The sequence below is a fragment of the Lacerta agilis genome, chromosome 3 (genome assembly GCF_009819535.1).
Source record: "Lacerta agilis isolate rLacAgi1 chromosome 3, rLacAgi1.pri, whole genome shotgun sequence".
Taxonomy (NCBI): Eukaryota; Metazoa; Chordata; class Lepidosauria; order Squamata; family Lacertidae; genus Lacerta; species Lacerta agilis.
Window position 1 is genome coordinate 107223903 of NC_046314.1, and position 25082 is coordinate 107248984.

Here is a 25082-nt window from a genome sequence, read left to right on the forward strand (position 1 = left end):
TAAAATAATAAAATCAAAATGAGTTGAATCACAGCAGAGCAGCATAAAACGAAATAGCAACATAAAGCTGTATCTGTAGACTAAGCAGAATTTTATGCACATCTTAGACTCAAGTCCCTCTGAGTTCAATAGGCCTTACTCCCAGGTCAGTGAATCATAGAATTGTAGAGTTGGAAGGGACCACGAGGGGCATCTAGTCCAACCCCCTGCAATGTAGGAATCGCTTGCCCAACATGGGGTTTGAACCCACAACCCTGAGATTAAGGGTCTCATGCTGTAGAGCTGTCCCTGGATTGCAGCCTCAAATGGCCTAGAGAAATTAAATGGATGTTTATCTGTTGCTGGGAAGAGAACAAAGATGGTGCCAGGTGAACCTCACTGGAGTGGAGGTTTGAGAGGTGTGGTGCCACAGCAGAAAAGGCCCTGTCTTCAAATGACCATGCCCTTTGCTTCAGAAGGCTGACACATAAATCTCAACATCCAGGCAGATTTGTGTCAGAATAGGCAGTCCTTCAACTGCTCTGGCCTCAAGCCATAGGACATGCCCCTCCAGATGTTATAGGTATACAACAATCAACAACAGTCTTCTTCAACCTCGGCGCTCCAGATGTTTTTGGCCTACAACTCCCATGATCCCTAGCTAGCAGGACCAGTGGTCAGGGATGATGGGAATTGTAGTCTCAAAACATCTGGAGGGCCGAGGTTGAGGAAGCCTGATCAACGAAGTCTACAACTTCGGCCGTGATCCTTTGCATACTTACCTAGGAAGAAATCTTTAAAAACCAACAACTAAACACATCTCCCTCCCTCTCTCTTTTTTCTTTCTTTCTTTCGTTCTTCCTTGACAGGAGAGTTTTTAAGGGGTAGCCGATGCAGAGGCTGGCTTAAGTAGATCCAAGATGACGACGACAGTAGCGACAGACTTCGACAACATTGAAATCCAACAGCAATACAGCGATGTCAACAACCGCTGGGATGTTGAAGAGTGGGACAACGAGAACAGTTCCGCACGGCTGTTTGAGAGGTCTCGCATCAAGGCCTTAGCAGGTAGGACTTTCACCATTTCTACCATTGTTGCAGTTGTTCAGCTTGTACTGTTTGTGTTCCTAGCACAAAGGTAGTCCTAAATAATAGCTCATGCTCTACCTTCTGAATCCAGGTACAACTTTCAGGAATCAGCTGATCTCCATTTAACAGGAGTGTTCATAACCACACCTTTTGCCTCTTAGTGAAGCAAACGCACAACGGGTTACTTCAAACCATGGTTTATGATTGGCGACCAAATCAGGACTGGAGACCTTGGTTTGAAGGTGGTTTGCAAGCCATAGTTTGAGCACGTTATGGTTGGGTGTTAACATCCAAATGAACTAACTACATGTTAATATCCTTCAGCCATCCTTTTTTTTTTTTTAAAAAAAAAAAGGTTTAAGGCAAGTTTCATGGATTTGAAAGGTACTTTAGACATGTGGTCTAAACCACTGAGCCTAGGGCTTGCCGATCGGAAGGTCGGCGGTTTGAATCCCCGTGACGGGGTGAGCTCCCGTTGTTCGGTCCCAGCTCCTGCCAACCTAGCAGTTCGAAAGCACGTCAAAGTGCAAGTAGATGAATAGGTACCACTCTGGTGGGTAGGTAAACGGTGTTGCCATGCGCTGCTCTGGTTCACCAGAAGCGGCTTAGTCATGCTGGCCACATGATCCGGAGGTTGTCTGCGGACAAATGCTGGCTCCCTCGGCCAGTAAAGCGAGATGAGCGCCACAACCCCAGAGTCGTTCGCGACTGGACCTAACGGTCAGGGGTACTGTCAGAATACCCAGGGGGTTGCTCTCAAGTAACGACAGAGTCCTCTTACTCTAAAGACAACTTTATTGTGCATAACTATTTACAGTGCACAGCTAGCTAAAAACATGACTGCTCAGTCACTTGCAGAATCCGGAAGTGCCCCTCTCCTGTTTCCCGCCCAGCACCAAAGCCTCAGCACCCTAAAATGACACCTTCTGGGTCTCCGGGACCCCCCGATGCTGTGTTGGTGCCAGAAGCTGCAACTCTTCCTCTGATCACGTCTGTCTGTCGTTGCTGGGTCTTTGCCCAGCATCCCTGAGCCTCTGCATCTCCTCCTCCTCCGTGGGAGATAGCTCTGGTGATGGGCTTTGGGAGGAGTCAGATGACAGGAGTGGCGGGGGCTCCCTGTATCTGAACAAGACCTCCTCTCTGGTAGGTCCCCTACCCCGATCCTCCCCCCTAGGGAGGAGTACTCCTGCCCGGGCTCTCCTCATGAGTAGGACCTCCGCCCGGGCTCTCCTCGCGAGGAGAAGGCAAATCCCTGACAGTACCTTTACCTTTACCTTAAAATGGATAAAGTAGTAATAACAACAGTGAACTCTCCTATTTCAAGAATGACACGGTACTGCGCGGGTTATGCAGTGTTTGCAATTGTTCCTAAACGTTCAATTCCAGAACTTTTTATGAGGTGTTAATGTCTCCAGAAAATGGATCAATGGCTGTGGTGCTTTGAATTTAGCTTCCCTATGGAGAACTATTTAGGAAGGTCTATAGTGGTTGATTGACTTCCATCATCAGTAGAGGAAAACCTCGTTTTCAATTTCCACAATGCTTTGTCTAATTGTGAAGGGGTGGGATCAGGATAATGCCCAGTGGTCCTATCTACTCCCTACCTCCCAGGTTTTCAGCAGAAAGATGGAAACGGGTTATTTGCTTGGGTTCCTGATAGTGTGGAACAGCTTGTGTGTGTGTGTGTGTGTGTGTGTGTGTGTGTGTGAGAGAGAGAGAGAGAGAGATCTCAGCTGTAAATGCATAGAATCCCTTTTACACCTTCTGTGTGACCCTGCATCCACTCCCCAAATTCACCGAGCTCCGTATATGAGCTGGTCTTCACCTTTTCCCAGTTAGGCCCCGATCCACACAGGAAAACAAACAGGTGTTTTCATCAGGGCCGGCCCACCCATGCGGAAGCATGAGGCAACCGCCTCAGACACAAGATCCACAGGGGCAGCAGATGTCGATGTCGAGCTCTCTTCCCAATCAAGACCAAAATATTTGGGGCTGTCTGGAGGATGCACAAGAAAGCAGCTGCATTAGCCGTTAGGCAGGTAGGCTGAGCAGCCTAAACAAAGCCCCGCTACACCTCAGGTCTCTTTGGAGCTTCCTCTGCCCTCACGGACATCACCTTCGGGCTTCAGAGACGGTCTCATCTTGAGCTACGAGGACTCTCCAGCTCTCTCCTGCCATTTCTGGGTTCAAATTGAATTTTTTAACGGATTTCTTGGCACCGCACGTATATGCAGCTGCACGAGAGTCGATCACACGTAAGTGTGTTGGGGGACGACGACGACACACTTGTACTAGCATTCTGTGCCAACTGCCAAACTTGATGAAAATCTCTGTGATCGCAGGCCTGTGCAGCCCGCAGACCCCTGGGCACTTGTATCTTTTGAAGTCAACTTTTATCACAGTGTCAGCAGCCCCTGTGTTTCGGTGCAAGCACCCCTTTCAACTTCCGACCCTGGGTTGAAGCAATGTTTTGTCTAGTTCTTTTGCAGATGTATGTCTAGAAAACTACTTAAGACACATAAATCAGCTGCACGTTGTCAGAGTTTATAAACCCCTGTCTGCAAAGTCCAGTCGCTTTGTATCACGAGAGTTACGGTGCCAACAACATTCATTTCAGTGTCCCTACGGGAGCTAGAGGGCAACATAATTTTCCACCCTCGCAGCGTCATAATCTGTTATCTTGGCGGTGGTTACCCAGTTCTCAGACGGAATGGAAAAAAACCAAAGCCCGGAGGCCTTGCACTTGTTCTGTGGCAGTCAAAAACGGTTCTCGGGTTGCGTTCCTCAAAACCATCACCGGGCAGATTCTGTTCCTGCCTGTAACATGCTACGTATGGCCCAAGTATGTTTGTACACAGAGGCACACATAAATCCATATGCACAAAACACATGTGCATGTGCCTGCACACAAATGCATACATGCATACCTTCCTTTATACATAAGGCTGTCGTTGCATGGCCTCCATTGGAGGATCTGTAGTGCTGCATCACAATCCTGGATGTGCATGAAGAGATTGGGGTTGGGAAGCTGAAAAGCAAACTTAGTAGTTTCATGGGGTGCAAAGGAGAAGGGCTAGGAGCTTAATGTGGTAGGAATGGCAGGAGAGTTGGTGAGCAGAACTAGGAGCGGCACAGTCCTATGTGTGTATGTGAACACAAATACATATCTGGGGTTTTTTTGGGGGGGAGGTATGTCAGGAGGTTCTACACATGAGTAGGAATCTGGCAGAGACACATGCCCAACTGGCATGTTCTCTCCCTCCTGGTCTGTCGGGAGATTCAAAAGCTTTCTCCAGCCCAAACATCACAGCGACTGATACCAAGAGGCATCAGCACACTTCAGGATCAGCAGAGTATAGGCAGTCAGCGTTAGGACTCAGTAGCCCAGCAATTTGACCAAACTACGTTTATTTACACATATACACTTGGAGCATCGCAACCCAGCTCCTTCCTCTTCAGCATCAGACAGCAAAGAGAAAGAACAAAGGACAAAAAATCCTACATCACAGAAACACAGTAATATAAACATCACTTCCCACAATGTGGAATGAAAACATACAGTGTCATGTGATATAAACAATGCCATGACTGCAACACGGGAAAAGAATCCTAACTTGCAAAGTCATTTCAATGCACTCTGTGCATGATTCCCCGAAATGCACGGTAGCACGCCGACATCCCTGACCTCTGAACCAAATGCCAAATGAGACATGCTGCAAGGCAGGGCTACGCCAGCTCAGAAAGTGCTGGAGATCCCCTGGGTTCCTTGCAAATAGAGGAATCATAGGATTGTATTGTTGGAAGGGACCCCCAACAGTCATCCAGTCCAACCCCCTGCGATGCAGGAATTCTCAGAAGATAAAGCATCTATGACAGATGGTTACCCAAGCTCTGCTTAAAACCCCCTACAACCTCCTGTGGGAAGAGTTTGGATTTGATATCCCGCTTTTCACTACCCGAAGGAGTCTCAAAGCGGCTAACATTCTCCTTTCCCTTCCTCCCCCACAACAAACACCCTGTGAGGTGAGTGGGGCTGAGAGACTTCAGAGAAGTGTGACTAGCCCAAGGTCACCCAGCAGCTGCATGTGGAGGAGTGGAGACGCGAACCCGGTTCCCCAGATAACGAGTCTACTGCTCTTAACCACTACACCACACTGGCTCTCAGTGACCGTGCCGCTGTCAAAAAGCTCTTACTTTCAGAAAGTTATTCCTGATGTTTTGTCGGAATCTCCTTTCTTGTAACCTGAAGACCTTGGTTTGAGTCCTACCCTCTGGAGAAGGAGAAAACAAGCTTGCTCCCTCTTCCTTGGGACAGCCCTTGAGATATTTGGAGATGGCCATGTTGATAACATGACACTGAGTCAATAGCTGCAACCTTAAAAACTACACACATTCTCTCTCTCTCTCTCTCTCTCTCTCTCTCTCTCTCTCACACACACACACACACACACACCCCCGCAACCGCACCACCATTTGGCAAAGGGAAATAGACAGCTCTTGTTGTGCTGATAGTCAGAGATGGGCTGGCTTAGGAGCAAGCTGCTGCCACAGGGAATCCACAGTGTGCAAAAGTACCTCGTGCCTTGCAGCAAAATCCTAACCTAACCTAGCAAGCCAACAAAACCTTTTTGTTGCTGTTGTTCTGAGGGTGGGATGGGAATTTGCAAACTCCACCTCTGTGATTGACAGGCACTATAGACTGGCTAGGTTAAACTACCACCTAGCTTAGAAATGCACATGAATAAGCAGTAGATAGATGCCCTAAATAGATGCATTTTATTTATCTAATCTCATTTGTATCCAGCCCAAGGTGCTTGGCCCATCTCTAACTCAAGATTAGTACCCAGGTCTCCCTGATCTGACTATGACACCCCACCAGCTCCACCAGGGGTAGCCAACATGGCGCACTTCCAGATGTTTTGGGCTGCAGCTCCCATAATCCTCTCCCATTGGCCATGCTGGCCGGGGCTGCTGGCAATTGGAGTCTGACGCCTCTGGAGGGGGGCACCACTTTGTCTGCAGCTGAACTACACACACCATGGACCAGTCTGGTCAGCACAATGGATTCCTCCTGTCTCTTGGATCAGTCTCCATCTCTGCTTCCTGACGGCACAAATCCAAGCTTGGGAAGAAGATGCTGGGTGTAGCCTGGACACAAACAACAATGTTTTGGGGTGTACCCCTGGAAAAAAAAAAACACCAGGAAAGGGCTCACACAACTATTACAACTGGAGTCATTAGTTGGCTTCCTACAGATCTGAGAAGGGCATTTCTGTCTAGACTCCATAGGCAAAGCACCGAACTGTCCCAGATGACCTAGATAGATTTCGATAAATTTCATGGGAGGTTTCATTGGCGGTGTGGTCCAGGAGCTTATGATCCGGGTTTTTGTTTTTGTTTTAATCCAACTGGGAATGGTAGTGATTTTTGTGCCAATGATGTTAGCCGGAATCCCATCAGGAAGGCCCTGTGCTGTATTTGGGTGCCGCTTCACACTCCAGGTGAGGGATGAATAATACACACGAAACAATCACTTAAGGGACATCTAATACAATGTGGGCAACTCAATTATTTAGCTTGTCTAAAAGAGGCACTCGTTTCAGTGCTTTGAGAAGCCTGCAGTAGATTTGATACAGCGCTAAATTTAGGTCTTCTCTATCAAGCTTTCTCCCCAGAATGTATTTATCTGGGAATGGGGAGGACATGGACTGCTAGGGAATTGCGAGGTTGAGGAGAGAGAGAGAGAGAGTTTGATTCAGTTTACTTTCCAAAGTAATATGTGAACCGAAACACAGCCATCCTTCTCCGTACATTTCTCTGTAGCCTGTACAAAAATACATATGCTGAGATAAGGTGTGCATATCAGTGTGTCTGTTAATGGAAGTAACACCAAAAAAATGTGTTATATTGGGGGGAAACAATTTGCAAAAATGTGTGCATTAGGCAAAGTTGCATTATGGTTAAAGCACGAGGTGCCGCCATCTTGCGCCAAACATGGCACTTTGGGTTCGAACTTGACTTCTTGGCGCATTAGTGTAACACCGGTCCTGAAAGACCTACATTGGCTTCCAGTATGTTTCTGAGCACAATTCAAAATGTTGGTGTTGACCTTTAAAGCCCTAAACAGCCTCAGCCCAGTATACCTGAAGGAGCGTCTCCATCGTTCTGCCCAGACACTGAGGTCCAGTGCCAAGGGCCTTCTGGCGGTTCCCTTACTGCGAGAAGCAAAGCTACAGGGAACCAGGCACAGGGCCTTCTTGGTAGTGGCGCCCGCCTTGTGGAACGCCCTCCCATCAGATGTCAAAGAGATAAACAACTACCTGACATCTGAAGGCAGCCCTGTTTAGGGAAGTTTTTAATGTGTGACATTTTAATGTATTTTTAATCATTGTTGGAAGCCACCCAGAGTGGCTGGGTAAACCCAGCCAGATGGGCGGGGTACAAATAAATTGTTGTTGTTGTTGTTGTTGTTGTTGTTGTTGCGCATCTGCATCAGGTTACGCACGCACAGCAAGTTTCTGCATATTTCTTACTCAACAAACTCCAGATTAGCTCACATAACTCCAGTAAGCCTTTCAAATTTCTGTCTTTTACATGAAACATTCCACCAGTAGGCCCACAGGAGTTAAAAAAACAACAACTGGCCAGGCCAGATTCCCCCCCCCCCCTGTTGTTTCCCCATACCCACACTCCCCTTGTCACTTGGCAGTCCCATATCTTACGTACCTTCCAACATTTGGCAGAGGAGAACAGGCACATTTTACTGGATGAGAAATTGGCCCGAACTGAAGCATAGGATCTGTCCCCTGCCAGCAGCCTGTTCATTTGGCAGAGGGCTTGCAGTAAGGGGGGTGGGAGAGAAGGGTGCTCTCCGTTTGGCTAGGAAAATATAACTTTGTCCATTCCAATTGAACAAGTAGGTCAAAGTCAGGGGTCAGCAAGGTTTACCGGCCAGCAGCCGAATCATTCCCACGGAGATCGTCGGTGGGCCGGACTGGCGCAGCGCGATGCTGGAAATCACGTCTCCGTATGTCCGCGGTGCCAGAAATCGCTTCTGCACATGCTCAGACGCCGAAAATTGCACCTGCAAAGAAGCAATTTTCGGCGTCTGGACATGCGCAGATGCAGTTTCTGGTATCTGCACGTGTGCAGATGCCATTTCCGGCACCACTCGGCAAGTCGCTGCGTTGCGTGTGGGGAAGTTGTCGAGCGGATGGCTTGGTTTGCGGGTGACTCATGGGCTGGTAAAACGGTCTTTGTGGGCCGCATCTGGCCCATGGGTCACAGGTTGCCGAGCCCTGGTCAAAGTTAACAAGAGATGTGGGCAACCTTCCCTCCAGTGAGGTTTGGGAGTGGACAAGTGCGGTCGCCCAGTGCTTTCTTCCCGGGGTGACACAGGGGTACGTATACCCCTAAACCTTTTTTAAAAAAAATCTAGGTTTGGCCTCATTGAGGGGCAGTATTTCAGTATGTTCAGGAAAGCGAGAGTATACCCCTAAACTTTTTTTTAAAGAAAAAAAGCCCTGGGGTCACCAACAAAATGGCGGTCTTCATTATTTTTCCTCACTCATGTCCTCTTCATGATACCCCTGGGAGGGAGGTTAGGCTAAGAGAGAGGTACTAGCTGTGCAGAGGTAAACCAGCGATCTTCACGCTTGAATGAAGATTGCAAGCTGGGTTTTCCTGCTCCAGAGTCTGATGCTCTAATCTAGGGATGGGGAACCTGTAGCCCTCCATAAGTTGCTGTACTACAGCTCTGACCATTGGGCACACTGGCTGGAGCTGGAGCCAACCAAAATTTGGAGGTACAGGTTCCCCACCCTGCTCTGGCTGTGCACCAGACTGGCCCTACTTTTTTTAACCCTTAATTGCCGGTATGTGTAAGAAGGAACACAGAAAGGGACATTATATTTGTTCCCTTGTACACATGTGCCAGCTCATTCAGGCTGCATAGCCTGATTTTGCATGGAGCGAATGTGCATAAAATGGCTTTATAGTTTGTGTACGAAAGGAAACCGATGGATCGGTGGGTGAGAAAGGAGAACTGCTTGGGGTTTGATAAATGGCACTAGGAGAGTAGACTTTTGAGCTCAATAATGGATGTTGTGAGTGGGACAGAGCACAAGCATGCAGCTGGCTGACAACTCTGGAAACTCTGAGGAGTGTGGCTGTTTTATTCCTCAGCTTCCAGAAACCCATTGGGAACTGAGAAAATGCACTGAAAAAAAATGAATCCAGGAGAATCTGGGAGATGCTGCCAACAATGAAATAAAATAAAATACAGAGATGGATATTTCCATTGTATTTCTTAACCTCTGTTATGATCTGAGAAGTAGACATTGCTCTGCTCCTTCCGAGCTGTGGCAAGAACTTGCTGCAGGCCAGGGCCTTCAAGCAAACAAAGAAATGAACTTCATGCTTCTGTGATTTCAGCGGGGGACACAGTGAGCTGTCAGGCACGGTCATGTGGTCAATGGGAGAAGCAGAGAACAGCTGAGAAACTGGAAAGGAAAGCATTTAAATGCCACCCCCCATTGATTGAAACCTGTGGCCGTCCAGATTTTGCTGAACACACACTGCCAACATGGCTCAATGGTCAGGGATGATGGGAGTTGTAGTTCAGCATCAAAAGGAAAACAGCAGGTTAGCCATAACCTGATTTACCCCACACTGGCATAACCTTGCCTTGTGAAGAAGTTGACTGGCAATTTTGTGTTGCGCTGGAAGGTTTGAGAAGTGCGGTCTGCCGAGCCACTGTCCCTCTAGTTACCGGTACTTAGTCTTGGTGACCACGAAATTTGGGAGGTGAAGTATCTTCATGGTTGGGGCAACTGCTGCATGGAATTTGCACACAGTGTGTGCTTTTGGATCCTTCCTGCAAAATTAGCGACCGTCTGGAAAAGCTCAACTGACACAGGTTTTTGTTTTGTTTTGTTTTTTTAATGGGGAAAGCAGGTCCAGGCAAGTAGTTTGACCTGGACAGACAAATGAAAAATATATATATAAAGTTTGCCGTTTTGGAAGAACCGTACTGCAAAAAGAGACTGTGTGAAGTAGGCACAGCAGCAAGCGTTAGATACTTTGGGATGAAATGTTCTTCTTCAGCTCTGATTTTAAAAAGGGATTCCCCTCCTCCTTCCGTTGCTTCGCTGTTGCCGATCACATTTTACAAGAGCTGCTGACAGGTGTCAGTCATAACTGAAGCGCCCGTGTCCCGAGTGCGTTTCGAGAAGGGAATGTTCTGCCATCTTTGCTTCCGAGTGTTTGCCTTGCAAAGGCTTCTGCTTTCATTGAGCAAAAGATTGTTCTATGAATCCCTCCCTCTCCCCCCCCCCCGCCCGTGCGTTGCTTAGAAACTGAACCAAAGAGTTGTAATTTCTAGCTGAGCCTGTTCCAAAATAAAATTAGGAGAGTGTCTTTTGGTTAATTCCAAACCCGCTTTAGCAAGAAGATTAACTGATGCAGCATTAATGGCTAGGAAACTGAGCTGTGAATCAGGGGCTTAATCCTGCCGTCGCCATGATGAACCTACTAGGAGGCCTCTTAAGCAATCCATTCTCTCTCTCTTAGCCCTTATCTATAACAGCAGGGCAATGAAAGAGCTAGGCCACATGCCATGCATTTAAAATACAGTACTATGATGGCACTTTAAGCAGCCATGGCTTTCCCACTCCAAAGAATCCCGGGAACTATAGCTCGTTAAGGGTGCTAAGAGTTGTCAGGAGACTGCCGTTCCCTTCTCAGAGCTGCGGTTCCCTGATTCCCCTGCGAAGATGGATAGATTTGGTAAGCCACTCTGAAAATTATACCTCTGTGAGTTCTCCCTTGTTTTCCTCCATCCTCGCGTTGCCCACCTGGCCCCTGAAGAGAATCACCTTCTTGTTAAATCACAGTGTCCATGACATCTAAAACAAGAAACCTAAATCCTTGTTTGCAATGCCACTTTGTAGGTAGCCATTAAACCACAGTTTCGCAGTTGGGATGTCATGGGGAACCGCTCGACAAACAGGAAATCTGCCTACAGATGGGAAGGAGGAAATGGAGATGGTGGAAGAAGAAATTTTCAAGCTCATTGAGCTTGTTGCCACTTCAACAAACCATACTTTTTCGGACAAGAATGAATTGGGCTTTATTTTTCCCTCAGCTTACTACCACAATAACAACTTTAATTATACGGTCACAGACTTCGTTAAGCCTCAGCTTGCCGGGGGGGGAAAACACATGGCGAGGCCTCAATATTAATTGTTCCTCACTATTCTGTCTCCTTTGCTCAAAGTTCAGTGGGTAACTTCACCTCTTCATAACAACAGAGCTGGAAAAATGTTTCAGATTCCTAGCTAACATCGTATCTTTTAAGAGCTTAGAATCCTGCTCCCATGTGCCAATGATATATAGAAGTGCGGAACAACATCGAAATACTTCAGTGCGTGGCCAGCCAAAGTGCCTGGGATTTATCCAGCCTTTCGGCCTAGAAAACGTGTGGACCGCATTTAAACAGGCGTCCAGCACTATTGTACTAAGAGGCAATTCCCAAACCACAAATATATATTAAAAAGGGGGGAAAAAACACGTAGGAGGATTGGAGTGTTTTAGGAAATGTACATTTCATTCGTTTTGGCGCTCAGAGTAAGTTTGGAAGGGGGGGCTTTACATTTGGGGATTGGAAACATTTGGACAAATTAGTTTATTCTTTCTTTAATCGGTCCCTTTCCTCCAATATTTCAAGGAGCATTAAGTATCATGCCGTTGCACACCTATGATGTAACTTTCAGTCTGCGTTTCGCTGCTTGCTTTATCATGTCTCCTAAACAGCCTCCTGGATTTCTGGAGTCCCAACAGAGTGCTAGGCCCAGGGCAGCAATGGAGAGTTTGAAGACAAGGCCCTTGGAACCCTCGTCCCAAAGGCACCTAGGGATTTTGACTAGGGGGCTTGTTACAGGATGGGCCAGGGGGCCCAACCCCCAAGTCTTTTGCGAGCGTGCCCCATATCTCCTTTTGGGGAAGGGCTCAGTGGTTCAATCCCTAGCATCTTCAGGTAGGAGAAAACCCCCCTCTTAAATCTTGGAGAGAGACCGCCTATCAGTGTAGACAATACTGAGCTAGAAGGACCAATGGTCTGTGTTAGAATAATAGAAACAAATAATTGTTAGAGCTGGAAGGGATCCCGAGGGTCATCTAGTCCAACCCCCTGCAATGCAGGAATCTCAGCTAAATCATCCATGACAGGTGGCCATCCAGCCTCTGCTTAGAAACCTCCAAGGAAGAAGATTCCTCCATCTTCTGAGGGTATAAGGCAGCTCCTTCATGCATCCTTTGCCTGCTTCTTGTGCATTTCTTTTAAAATTTACTTTTTCATATAGGGTGGCTTTCCCTCCAAAAGTTGGCCTCTATTTCCAGCTATACCTACAAATTAGCATAGGTGCAAATTTAAATAAAAATTTATGGTGTAGGCCTTTGCCCAAAACATTTGAAGGATCTATCGATGTCTCTGACTGAGCCTTCCACAGAAGCTGGATGCATATTTTCAACTATTTCTCCACAACCTTCAGGCTCACTGTTTTGTAAATATCCAGCCGCAAGGAATTTCTCTATGAAAGTTGGAGAACGTGGCTGGGAATCCTGAGCATGGCAGTTTTCGGTTTTTTATATATATAAAAAAATAAGTTGCTACGCCACATTGCTATTGTAGAACTGCCTTTCAAAATATGAAGGCAAAGCATTCGGTCATGTCCATAACCTGGAAATATTTTAGAAGTCCGGGTTTGTTTTTATTTTACTCCCAAAATCTATCTCCGAGTCCATTTAATGAGAATTTTTCTAAAGGGCTGAGCCACATTTTTTTTTACATTTAAGAACAAACATTGTATAATTAAACGACAATTGCTTTGGGCCAGCAACACTGAACACCCCCACAAAATTGTACTTTGGGCTTCTCTAAATTCAATAAAGTGTTTTGCAGATGATGTTAATCCCATGCCAAGTAGATTGACCGGGTTCCTGCAGCCCTCAGACTTAACGGTGTACTTTTTTAATGTCACCCTGAAGACCAGAGAAATTATCCATTCCAGACTTGTGAGTCAAATACCTCAGGGTCCATAAGATCTCTTCAAATTGCTTAATTATCCCTTAGCACTCCTTGACAATGCTGGAACACAACTGGAGCCTTATATTATGGGAGTGGTGCAGTTGCTTCTTTCTGTGGCTCCATCAAGGATTGCTCTGGCACTGCTTGAATGTGGAAACCCTGCTGGGGGAAGGGGCAAGATCATGTTGGAAGATCTACTCACTTCCTAAATGCTGGATCATGGGTGAGGAGAGAGGCTGTGTGCACATTCGAAGCACATTATTTCCCTTCAAGAATTCTAGGCACTGTCTTCTTCTTTGGCGATCATTTGTAGTCAAATAAGATTGTCTTCCATGAGCAGGGTCTTAACAGTGAGTCCGGAAGTGACTAGGGAGGCCAATTCTGGATTCACACATCCTTCCAGTGTGGTGTAGTGGTTAAGAGCGGTAGACACATAATCCAGTGAACAGGGCTCGCGTCTCCGCTCCTCCACATGCAGCTGCTGGGTGACCTTGGGCTAGTCACACTTCTTTGAAGTCTCTTAGCCCCACTCACCTCACAGAGTGTTTGTTGTGGGGGAGGAAGGGAAAGGAGATTGTTAGCCGCTTTGAGACTCCTTTGGGTAGTGAAAAGCGGGATATCAAATCCAAACTCCTCCTCCTCCTCCTCCTCCTCCTCCTCCTCCTCCTCCTCCTCCTCCTCCTCTTCTTCTTCTTCCATAGTGGGAACATAGGTTTCTGGGCAGGAGTTGATCACGATGGGAGTTTGCCAAGTGTGCCTTCCTCTTAGCACGTTTCTCCCTTTCCTCCTGAGTTTGAGCGTCTTCAACACCCATGAAACCTTTGGTAAAGGCTGTTCACCAAATGGAGTGCTCGCAGGCCAGGGTTTCCCAATTGTTGGTGTTTATACTACATTTTTAAAAAGATTTGCTCTGAGAGTCTTTAAACCTCTTTTGTTGACCACCAGCATTACACTTTCCATTTTTACATTCGGAATAGAGTAGTTGCTTTGGAAGACGATAATCAGGCACCCAAACAGCATGACCAGTCCAACGAAGTTGATGTTGAAGAATCATTGCTTTGAATCTGTAACCAATGCCCTACTACCATGTAGCAACCCTACAATGCCCAGAATTCTTTGAGGTGGAGAAATGTGCTTTGAATGTGTTTTAAAAGCATAGTATGTATGCATCCCATGTGTTGTTCTTCCTCCATGATCTGGTCCGCCCTGTGTGATTCCATATCCCGATTTTTCTGGAGCGGTGGAGCAGCGACGATGATTGCAACTGTGCTTTTGTCATTTAAGAACGGGGTCTTCGTTTTAAGGAATGGTTGAGTGCTGAGTTCCCCTCTATTCTATCTGTAAATGTTTAAGAGCTAAATGGCCCCAGGGAGTGGTAGCTATTCCAGGTTAATTGCTTGGGTGTGATCTTGAGCGTGTGCGGTCGGTCTAGACAAAACTTCTGTCTTTGCCAGCTGTTTTGGACCACAACTCTCGCCAGCCCCATGGATGTTGTAGTTCAAAACAGCTGGAGGGCGCTAGGTCGATGAAGGCTAAAGATTTTGGTAAGCCAAAATCTTGGATTCAGTCACTCCAGAATGGACAATCAAGTGCTTCCACTCTGGATCAAAATAAATTAAAAAATTAAAAAATTGTCCAGTAGCACCTTAGAGACCAACTAAGTTTGTTCTGGGTATATACACACTTCTTCAGATACTTCAGACTCTGGATCAAGTTGCCTTATCTGGGTTCACACACACACATGCACACTTAAACCGCTCCCAATGGTTTCCTTCGAAATTGCCACCCTGGTTCAAATTATTACCTCCCTTGCTGTCCCTCCTACCTTTCAGTACATGCACAATTAAAAAAGGGCATCTGGAAGGGCCTATAGTATGAGAGGCTGGTTAATTTCAGAAAGTCCTGTGACACCCTAAATAACAACACATTTATCAAGGCATAAGCTTTTTGTGGAGTAGATGTAACTAGCCTCAAGTGCGATGCGTAAGTAATTTGTTAGCTTCTAACATGCTGCAAGACTCTTTGTCTGGGCTGCGGCATCCCTGGCCAGACATGTTGCTCAGTGGTTATCTTTCCGTATGCCCGACTTTCCCTACAATATTGTTTTGAGGATAAAATGGGGCGGCCCCTGGGTCTGCCCCTTCTAAAGGTCAAGGGACCCCTGACCATTAGGTCCAGTCGTTTTCCGACTCTGGGTTTGCGGCGCTCATCTCGCGTTACTGGCCAAGGGAGCCGGTGTACAGCTTACGGGTCATGTGGCCAGCATGACTGAGCCACTTCTGGTGAACCAGAGCAGCGCACGGAAACGCTGTTTACCTTCCCGCCGGAGTGGAACTATTTATCTACTTGCACTTTGACGTGCTTTCGAACTGCTAGGTGGGCAGGAGCTGGGACCAAGCAACGGGAGTTCACCCCGTCGCGGGGATTCGAACCGGCGACCTTCTATCAGCAAGCCCTAGGCGGCAAGCACAGGGGTGTCAACGCTCCTCCTCTGTGAGGCATTACTTGAGATGCTTGATCAGCTAAAACAGACGACAGATGTGAAGCCTAAACATCCAGAAGCAAGCGTCTCAGAGCATGTGAGCGCCTCGTGACCATTCCGAGGCATTGCTTAATAACAGAAAAATAAACAACTCTGAGCCTCGGAGCAATTTTGGACTGAATGAACTGTGCAAGAACTCGCTTCAGCAGCTACCCCTTCGGCCCCCACCTCCAGCATGCAAGCCGGCTAAGGTCCAAGCTGTGAAGTATGCACTAGTTGCAGGATTTTCCCTCACTTGTGCCATGTTCTGAGTTTCGGCCATGGAGCAGCCCACTCCCAGGGCGGCGGCAGGCCTCCTACATGGTCCCAGGCTGGTATGTTTCCCAGCCCTGTTACTTGGGTCCAGTAGAGAGCATGGAGCCTGAGCCTGCGATTGGTTGTCTTCATTCATTCATTCCTTCTTTTAGACTTATATACTACTTAATTAAGAAAACCCCCAATAATCTTCTCTAAGTGGCTTGCATTAAATGGTATAAAACGTCAGTGAAGGATAGCTATAAAAACAGACTTTAAACACTGTAAACGCAACAACATCAAAATATAGATGGAAGCAATATTTTTTAAACTATTGTGCACAATAAAAATTACATGTCTGGGTACAAATGTTTTAACGGTGTTCAGAACAGGACAACAAAGGTGCCTTATAATAATTGTAATAATAATAATAATAATAATAATAATAATAATAATAATAATGTAATAGCAAAACATCATGGGTTCTGCCACTGAGCTATAGTCCCTTTTCTCTTTTCAACCACTGGCCAGCTCATTTTAAAGTTTAAAGCAGAGACAGGGATTTTTTCCCCAGCCTGAGGGCCGCATTCCCTTCTGGACAGCCTTCTGAGGGCCACATGTCTGTGGCGGGTGGGGCCAGAGGCAGAGCAACCAATTCAGTTTTACCTTGGCGCAGGTAGGCTGCCTTCGACACAGACACTCACACACCCTTCTCTGTCCTCGCAGCTAGCGACCGTTACCGGAGCTCAAAGACACATCCCAGCCAGGCACAAATGCAAAAGGAGGGTGCAAGATAGGGCCAGTGAGGGGTGTGGCCTGGGGAGAATTTTGAGGGCCAGACACAGGGGCCTGCAAGGCCTCATCTGCCCCCCACCCCCCAGGCCTGAGTTCCCCCCACACCCCTGGTTTAAGATCAGATATCTTGCCAAGGCCATAAACCAACATGGTGTCCTCCAGCTTTTGTCGGACTCCAACTCCCATGAGCCCCAGCTAGCAAGGTGAATGGTCGGGAGGAATGATGGGAGTTGTAGTCCAGCAAGGTGTGGCGAGGCACAGGGTCCCCAACCTTGTTCTGCACCCCGCATAATTTCATGAACCTTGGCTACCTCTCTCTGCTTTCCTTGCCTCCTTAATACACTGGAAATCCCCGGGAATTGGCTGCCTCTGCCTGAAGCCATTAAAAAACAAGCATCTGCGGGCCCTTGTTTGGTTATAAACACAGTTCTTCTCAGTGCCTGTTCACCTGTGCTTTGGTGTCACGGAGCATGGAAATTTGCATAGCAACACCTGTTTGCCAAGGGTGGGGCGCCGGCAGTCGAATGGATGTGCCTGCAGGTGTTATGTACTGCCAGCTTAGTTGGGGATGTTGATTCAGTACAGCAGGAATGGAACGTAACAGTTGCCACAATTGGAGATCCTGATGTAGAGAGAGGGAGTATCAACAGAGCCAATCCTTGTCTAGGGTTACAAATCAGGCTAATATTACTATAACATATATCAACGGCTAGATTTTCCTGAAACTTGGCTCAGGGACTGTGCTCCAGGTGCAGTCAAACAGACATCCAGATAGAGGAGAAATGGGGGCCTATAAAACCATAAATAGTGTGGAGATATATATGTACTGTATATTGTTTACCTTCTGCTAAAATGAAACTGATAAGCAATCGGTTCAGAACACAGAAACAAAGTATTTCTTCCCACAGTGTGGCCACACGCGATGCCCTTTCACTCTTCGCTTTGCAGAGAAAGTACCATATATACTTGAGTATAAGCCTAGTTTTTCAGCACATTTTTTGTGCTGAAAAAGCTGCCCTCGGCTTATACTCGAGTGAGGCGGGCGGTGGGGGCGCCGAGAAAGAAGCCCTTTCTCTTCGCTCGTGCCGCCACCCGCTCTCCCCCGTCAACCATTCCTTAAGAAGTGTATAAGAACAGCGGTTCTTTACTCTCCCCAGGCAGCTTGTTCCATTCCTGAACTGCTCGCATAAATGCAAACTTGGCAAAGGAGGAAGAGGAAGGAGCAGCCCAAAGGGCTGCTTTCGGGCTGCTCATTCCTCCTCTTCCTCCACAGCGGCAAAGGTGAATCGGCTTATACTTGAGTCAATAAGCTTTCCCAGGTTTTTGTAGGAAAATTAGGTGCCTCGGTTTATATTTGGGTCGGCTTATACTCAGGTATATATGGTAGATCAAGAAACAGCAGAGCGTTGGGAGATTCAGGGCGCACACAAGAAATAATAATAAACAATCAATCAATAATTTATTTATACTCCCCAACAAAACATTAAAAACACGATCAAACATCAAACATAAAAAACATCCCTAAACAGGGCTGCCTTCAGTTGTTTATCTGTTTGACATCTGATGGGAGGGCAATCCACAGGGTGGGCGCCACTACCGAGAAGGCCCTCTGCTTGATTCCCTGTAACTTCACTTCTCGCAGTGAGGGAACCTTCAGAAGGCCCTCAGAGCTGGACCTCAGTTTCTGGGCTGAACGATGGGGGGTGGAGACGCTCCTTCAGGTATACAGGACCGAGGCCGTTTAGGGCTTTAAAGGTCAGCACCAACACTTTGAATTATGCTCAGAAACGTGCTGGGAGCCAGTGTACGTCTTCCAGGACCGCTGTTATATGGTCTCGGCGGCCACTCCAAGTCACCAGTCTAGTTGCCGCATTCTGGATTAGTTGTAGTTTCCGTGTCACCTTCAAAGGTAGCCCAACGTAGAGTGCGTTGCAGAAGTCCAAGCGTACTTCAAACTACTTCTTCACGCAGCACATAATTAAACTATGGAACTCACACCCACAGGAAGGAGCGATGGCCAACAACTTGGGTGGCTTCAAGAGAGGATTGGACAAATTTGCGGAGGAGAGGGCCACCCATGACTATTAGCCACACTGGCCAGAGTACTGTCGTGTTCACATCCAGCTTGCATGCTTCCCACTGGGGCATCTGGTTGGCTTCTGTGAGAACAGGATGCTGGGCTAGATGGGTTGGCCACTGGTCTGATCAGCAAATCTCTTCTGATGTTTTTAAGACAATGCTTGAGAAGCTGGGCTACGGATGGATCCAGCCAATCTCTTCTTATGCCCTTAACTGGAGGGAAATCCAGTTGATCAACTATTGTGGTTACCTGGTTTTATGATCCTGTTCCTCCCAGGATGGATACAGAATGCACATTCTTTGTTTGTTTGTTTTTTAAATGGGAGAATTGGATGGTTTGTTTAGTTGTTGTTTTAATAAAAAGAATGCACCGAAGAGATGCTGTGCGGCATTCTGTCTATTTCAGAGACAGCTGGCAGGGCAAAGATTATCAGGGAAAGGGCTTTAGAGGAAACACAGGGATTTGCTATTCCACGGCCAGAACATTGTTCCACTAAATGCACTATCTTGCCTTCAGCAGACGCACGTAAGCTGGTGCTTTTTTAGAAGATGGAGCTCTCTGTCAGCACTGGAAGCACACAGGAACACACAGAATAGATGCCATAGTGAAAACGAGGCACGAGGCGATTACCACTATTATTATTGGCAATCCCTGCATGCAGCCACATTGTTTTCTAAGGCACAAGGCCAGGTTTTACTCCGCTACTCCAGTCTTGCAATGTTAGCAATCCCCAAGGTTCTGCCCATATTATATTTCAGGGGACCAGGAACCCACCATTGGGGGGGGGGGGTAATGGATTGCATTCATTGAATTTTGCATTAGACAGCTAAACGCTCGGAGAATGTTTGGCGTGCACCACATATTTTGGTTTCATTGCCATCACTTTTCATCAACATCACAGGAATTAACTGAGCGGCACTTACTTCTGAGTAAACTGCAGCCCTACAAGCCATTAACCAAACAGTAAGGACTGTAGTGCTCAGAGGGACTTATTTCTGAGTAAACAAGTTTAGGACTGAGTCGTGTATAGGATAGTGACTTTACTAGATCACTGTACCCCAAAGTTTAAGCAAAAGGCTACTGTAACTATATATTAGTTGAGAGTCCCATGGACTGCAAGAAGATCAAACCTATCTATTCTGAAGGAAATCAGCCCTGAGTGCTCACTGGAAGGACAGATCCTGAAGCTGAGGCTCCAATACTTTGGCCACCTCATGAGAAGAGAAGACTCCCTAGAAAAGACCCTGATGTTGGGAAAGATGAGGGCACAAGGAGAAGGGGACGACAGAGGACGAGATGGTTGGACGGTGTTCTCGAGGCTACCAACATGAGTCTGACCAAACTGCGGGAGGCAGTGGAAGACAGGAGTGCCTGGCATGCTCTGGTCCATGGGGTCACGAAGAGTCGGACACGACTGAACGACTGAACAACAACAACAACAACTATATATTTAGAATCTGATTTTATCTGCCAACAGCCTTTGTGAAATTTTGCATGTGTTTCTAAACCAATAATAGAGTAACGAGTGCTCCAAATTGATTTATACCCCATCTCTAAAATCCTTGAAGAAGAAGAAGAAGCCCTGACAAAGTCAACAAGACCCCTTTTCTGATGAGGAATCTCGTTTTGGGAATAAACTCACACATCCCACCTAGAACAATGTGCTTGGAGTAGGCTGCTTTCCTCTTTTGGAAGAGGGTGGGCACGCACGATTCTGAATGCCCCGTGTTGTGTGCCATTCTGTCTCTCCTACAAAAAATTAGTTTCGCATTTACTGCATGACTAAAAAAAATGGCAAGACTACAGAAACCAAACAAAGGCAACATTTTGCAGTGTTAAAAGGGGAGGAAGGAGGGGGAGGAAGGAGCTCTGACTCAAATGAAAGGAATTTGGGTACTCAGTAAATAATGCTGGTGCAACCAGGAGCCTGTAGCAGCATGGCAAGGAGGCAAATGCAAGCACGTGGGTTGGGTTCAACAGGAAGTGATCTATGTAGGATGAAATACCCATTGCCCTTATTTCTAAGGGACTGGTTGAATTGAGGAGAAGGGGCAGACATTTACTCACAACTCTTATTCCAGTGGTGGCGCTTGCCGATCAGAAAGTCGGCGATTCAAATCCCTGTGACGGGGTGAGCTCCCGTTGCTCGGTCCCTGCTCCTGCCAACCTAGCAGTTCGAAAGCACGTCAAGTGCAAGTAGATAAATAGGTATTGCTCCAGTGGGAAGGTAAACGGTGTTTCCATGCGCTGCTCTGGTTCGCCAGAAGCGGCTTAGTTATGCTGGCCACATGACCCGGAAGCTGTACAGCAGCTCCCTCGGCCAATAAAGCAAGATGAGCGCCGCAACCCCAGAGTTGTCTGCGACTGACCTAATGATCAGGGGTCCTTTTTGTTGTTGTTGTTCAGTCGTTCAGTCGTGTCCGACTCTTCGTGACCGCACGGACCAGAGCACGCCAGGCACGCCTATCTTGCACTGCCTCCCGCAGTTTGGCCAAACTCACGCCAGTTGCTTCGAGAACACCGTCCAACCATCTCATCCTCTGTCGTCCCCTTTACCTGTACCTTATTCCAGCGAGGGGGTGTTTTCTGTGAGGCAGGTTGCAAATCATGCTATTTATGCCCCGATCCCTGGTCTATCCAGTTAAAAGCAGAGAGCTCGACTGTCCCGTGTTTCATCACACAAAGGGTGTTCCCAAGCACATTCAGGGCGCATTGTAGGTAATGGTCACAACCCACACCAGCCACACTTTCACGAGGCATAAGAAGGGGCCTTAACAGCAGAGCAACGTGTGCACCACCGAGAAGGCCCTCTGCCTGGTTCCCTGTAACTTGGCTTCTCGCAGTGAGGGAACTGCCAGAAGGCCCTCGGAGCTGGACCTCAGTGTCCAGGTAGAACGATGGGGGTGGAGATGCTCCTTCAACTTCAAATATCTAAAGGGCTGTCACATGGAGGGTGGAATAAGCTTGCTTTCTTCCGTGCCGGAGGCCAGACTCAAACCAATGGATTCCAGTTATGAGAAAGGAGATTCCGGCTAAACATCAGGAAGAACTTTCTGGCAGTAAGAGCTGTTCAACAGTGGAATGGAAACCCAAAAAAGGTGGTGGGCTCTCTTTCCTTGGAAGTTTTAAAGCAGAGGTTGGATGGCCATCTGTCATGGATGATCTGGTTGAGATTCCAGCATTGCAGGGGGTTAGACCAGATTGACCCTCAAGATCCCTTCCAACCCTACAATTCTGTGATCCTATGATCGGCCAGATCTGTCATGCCCAACAACTGTCCCCCCCCCCCTTACAGGATGCTCACTTGGGAGGGGGCTAAAGTGTCCTTACCCCCCAACGGCTTCATTTAAAAACCAAGCCCTTGCAAAGTAGAGGGGAAGCCCTCGTTTTAAATGAAAGACTCAGAAAAGCAAACACTGCTATTATGTTCCCCAAGTGTAATTTGCTAAATGAGCAGAAGGGCTGATCGCAACTGGATGGCGAGGTCCATGCCCTGCTCTCCAGACGTCAAAATATTTAGCATCTCCAATTAAATCAAATGGTACTAAATTGCTGGGTGAAGAGGGCTCATTCATAGTTTTTCAAAAGTGTGCATTTCTAATGTTTTTTTTTTAAAAAAAAGAAAACCCGATGCTAAATGCTGAATGAGTGTTTCTGTCCCGGGAGAGTTAGCTACTTTCTATCTTTCCCCTTTTCTCCTTTCTAGTGCGCAGCGCCGGAGATACAGTTAAAGGAAGAAGAAATTGCCCTCCTTTTCAGGCGATAGTAATCTGAGACTTTTCCGTTACATGAGGCTCTTAACAAAAGAGCGTAATTCTACCAGCTTGCTTTTCGGAAGGTACCATTGCCTCTCCGCCGCGTGTGCAAGTCGGTGAACCATCCCCTTCCCGCTTCGAAACGGGCGCGCCCCGAGCTCTCGGCCTCCGCTCCGGGGACCTTTGGGGAGGCGTCCCTGCACGCGGATGCTCTCGATCCCGGGCGAGCGCCGCCCACCCGACGCGCGCGAACCACCGCCGGCGCTCCTGGCCGGCCTCCCCCACCCCGCCGCCTCCTGCCATTGGTACAGTCCTCCACAATGCTTTATGCTAATCAGTGACATCACCGCCACTAAATACGCCGCGAGTGGCTACTGGGGGATCTTGCAAAGTAGCAGAAAGGTCTGAGGTGCGTGGAGGTTGGGGAGAGGAGGGAGGAAGGAAGGAGCACGAAAGCAGGGCGGGCGGGCGCGGGCGCTTCGACTCTGGACTTGCAACCTGGGCGGGTTGTTTTGTGTCTTTTTTTTTTTTTTTTTGCGTGGATCCTGATTGCTCGGGGTAAAGAAAGCTTGCAACCGAAGTCAACTCGGAGCGCCGGCGATCGCGCGCAGGGATCGCCAGCAGCCCACGCGGGTTTAAGTTCGCGCGCGCTATAGGATGCCATCCTCCGCCGGACTGCTTTGAATCGAATCGGGTGTGGAGGCTGGAACTGAGATCGTAGAGGGATTAAAAATTTTTTTTTTAAGGAATCGTGGAGCGAAAGGGCACCACGCACCTGAGGAAACCGGGACCTGCCTGGATTTGTCTTTTGGAGCAACCTGTGGGTTGCGTCCGTTTCCTCTTCTTTTTTTTAAGCGCACCCGTTCCGTTTCGCATGCTGGGATTTTAACCTCCGAGCGGCTCCCTCCTCCATGGAAGTGCACAACCCGGCTAGCATGCCCGTGCCCTTGTCCCCCGCGTGCCCTGCCTCGGTGCCATACAATTACAATCAGCTAGAAGGACGGTTCAAGCAGTTGCAAGGTAAGCGGCTGCACCTCGCTCTTTCCCTTTCCTAAACAAAATGAAATAATGGAGCGTTGCTGCTGCTGCGAGGTGACGCTCAAACGGCGGGTTGATCCTGATACTCCTCCGAGCTTTGGTTTGGCGGCGCGCGCAGAGGACACCCGATTTCAAAAAGAATAGGTGTATTATATTCCCTGGCTCTGCCAGGCTGGTTTTTCCTGGTTTCGCGGGATCCAGGTCACGGTAACCTCCTCCTGGAAAAGGTGATCCGGGGCCCCTCTCGGACTCTGCCATTGAGAACAATAGGACAAGGAAATGGGGGAAGAGGGAGTGGTCTTTTTGTCTGAAACCCCCTCTGGCGATTTACAGCCTTCAGGTGTAAATCTCCCCCTCTCCCTGTCTCTGTGATCCTTCGGGCGCGCTCGGGCGGCCACAGTATGACTCCCAACCGTTGCATGTGGGCATCTCTCACCTACTTGGGCAACCCCATTCCTTGCATGCCATGGGTTATGGCTTTTATCTTAGGGATTTGGAGGGTGGGGGGGGGGGCGGGGAGAGAGGGATGTCTTTCCCAGGGATGACTATGCAAGCCTTGGGTGCCCCCCCCACCTTCTTTCTCATTCATATGAAACAATGGCAACTAGGAAATGTGGTAGTTCTGGGGCTGTCAGAATATGATGGAGCCAGGTTGTCCTTGGCAATTTTAGAGCAGTGTGTGTTTTATGTATCTCTGGCATGGATGACATAAGGACAGTTCAGAATCTAAAGCTGATTCTCTCTCTCTCTCTATATATATATCACACACACACACACACACACATCTCACACAAACATTTTCTCTCTCTCCTGGAATTGCATATCTACAAAAAGCAGTCGAAAGTTCAAACCTCAGTGTATATATTTCTTATTTTTGCTCCCTGCCGTCCCACAGACTAGAGTGCTGTGGTTCCTGTCAGAAAGAATGTTTTTTTTTTTTTTTTTTTTTTTGGTCTGGCCATCTTCCAAGCCTACAATTTTATGATTCTGTGTTGGTTTTTCTCTTAATTTCTTGGCATGGGGGTTGGGGGGGGGGGTTGGGAAGGAATCCATTGTAGCATGTTGATCTTTGCGGAAAGCACACAGAAGTGATCCGGCGCTGGATACAAATGGACTAGAAACCAGCCGTACCTTTTAAAACGTTGTTGAGCAAAGTAGACATTGGCTTGGGGCAGGATGGGGAGCTGTAGCAAAATTGGGCTCCAATTCTATTACAACGTGCCAGCCAGGCCCTTTTGTAGGATACTCCCATTTCATTCCTTCTCCCAGTTTTCCAGCCAGCTGTCTGCCTCCATTCTCTGAGCACTGATCCCACCGGGGTTCACATTGGGCTGTTTTTAGTCCCTGCTGCTAGGTTCCCCTCTATAAAGTTTTTTAATGCTTTTGCAAACCTTTTAGCATTATGCATGCTTTTCTGACTCTCTCTGCCCTTTGACCAGAAGGCCTCCATGCCAAATCTGGTTAAAAAAAAAATATCCCTCAAGT

General features: G+C 47.7%; 1 protein-coding gene across 3 annotated transcripts in view; it reads left to right on the plus strand.

Moving 5' to 3' along the window:
• The first annotated feature begins 899 nt into the window (after positions 1-899).
• The window catches only part of SPTBN1 (spectrin beta, non-erythrocytic 1), a 148933-nt gene continuing 124750 nt past the window's right edge, over positions 900-25082 (plus strand). For 2 of the 3 annotated variants that reach the window (XM_033145086.1, XM_033145088.1), the window contains exon 1: positions 900-1047. In XM_033145086.1, the coding sequence (XP_033000977.1) occupies positions 900-1047 (148 nt within the window). Of the gene's footprint in view, positions 1048-23399; positions 23580-25082 lie in introns of those variants that run through there. The other variant, XM_033145087.1, reaches the window with a different exon arrangement.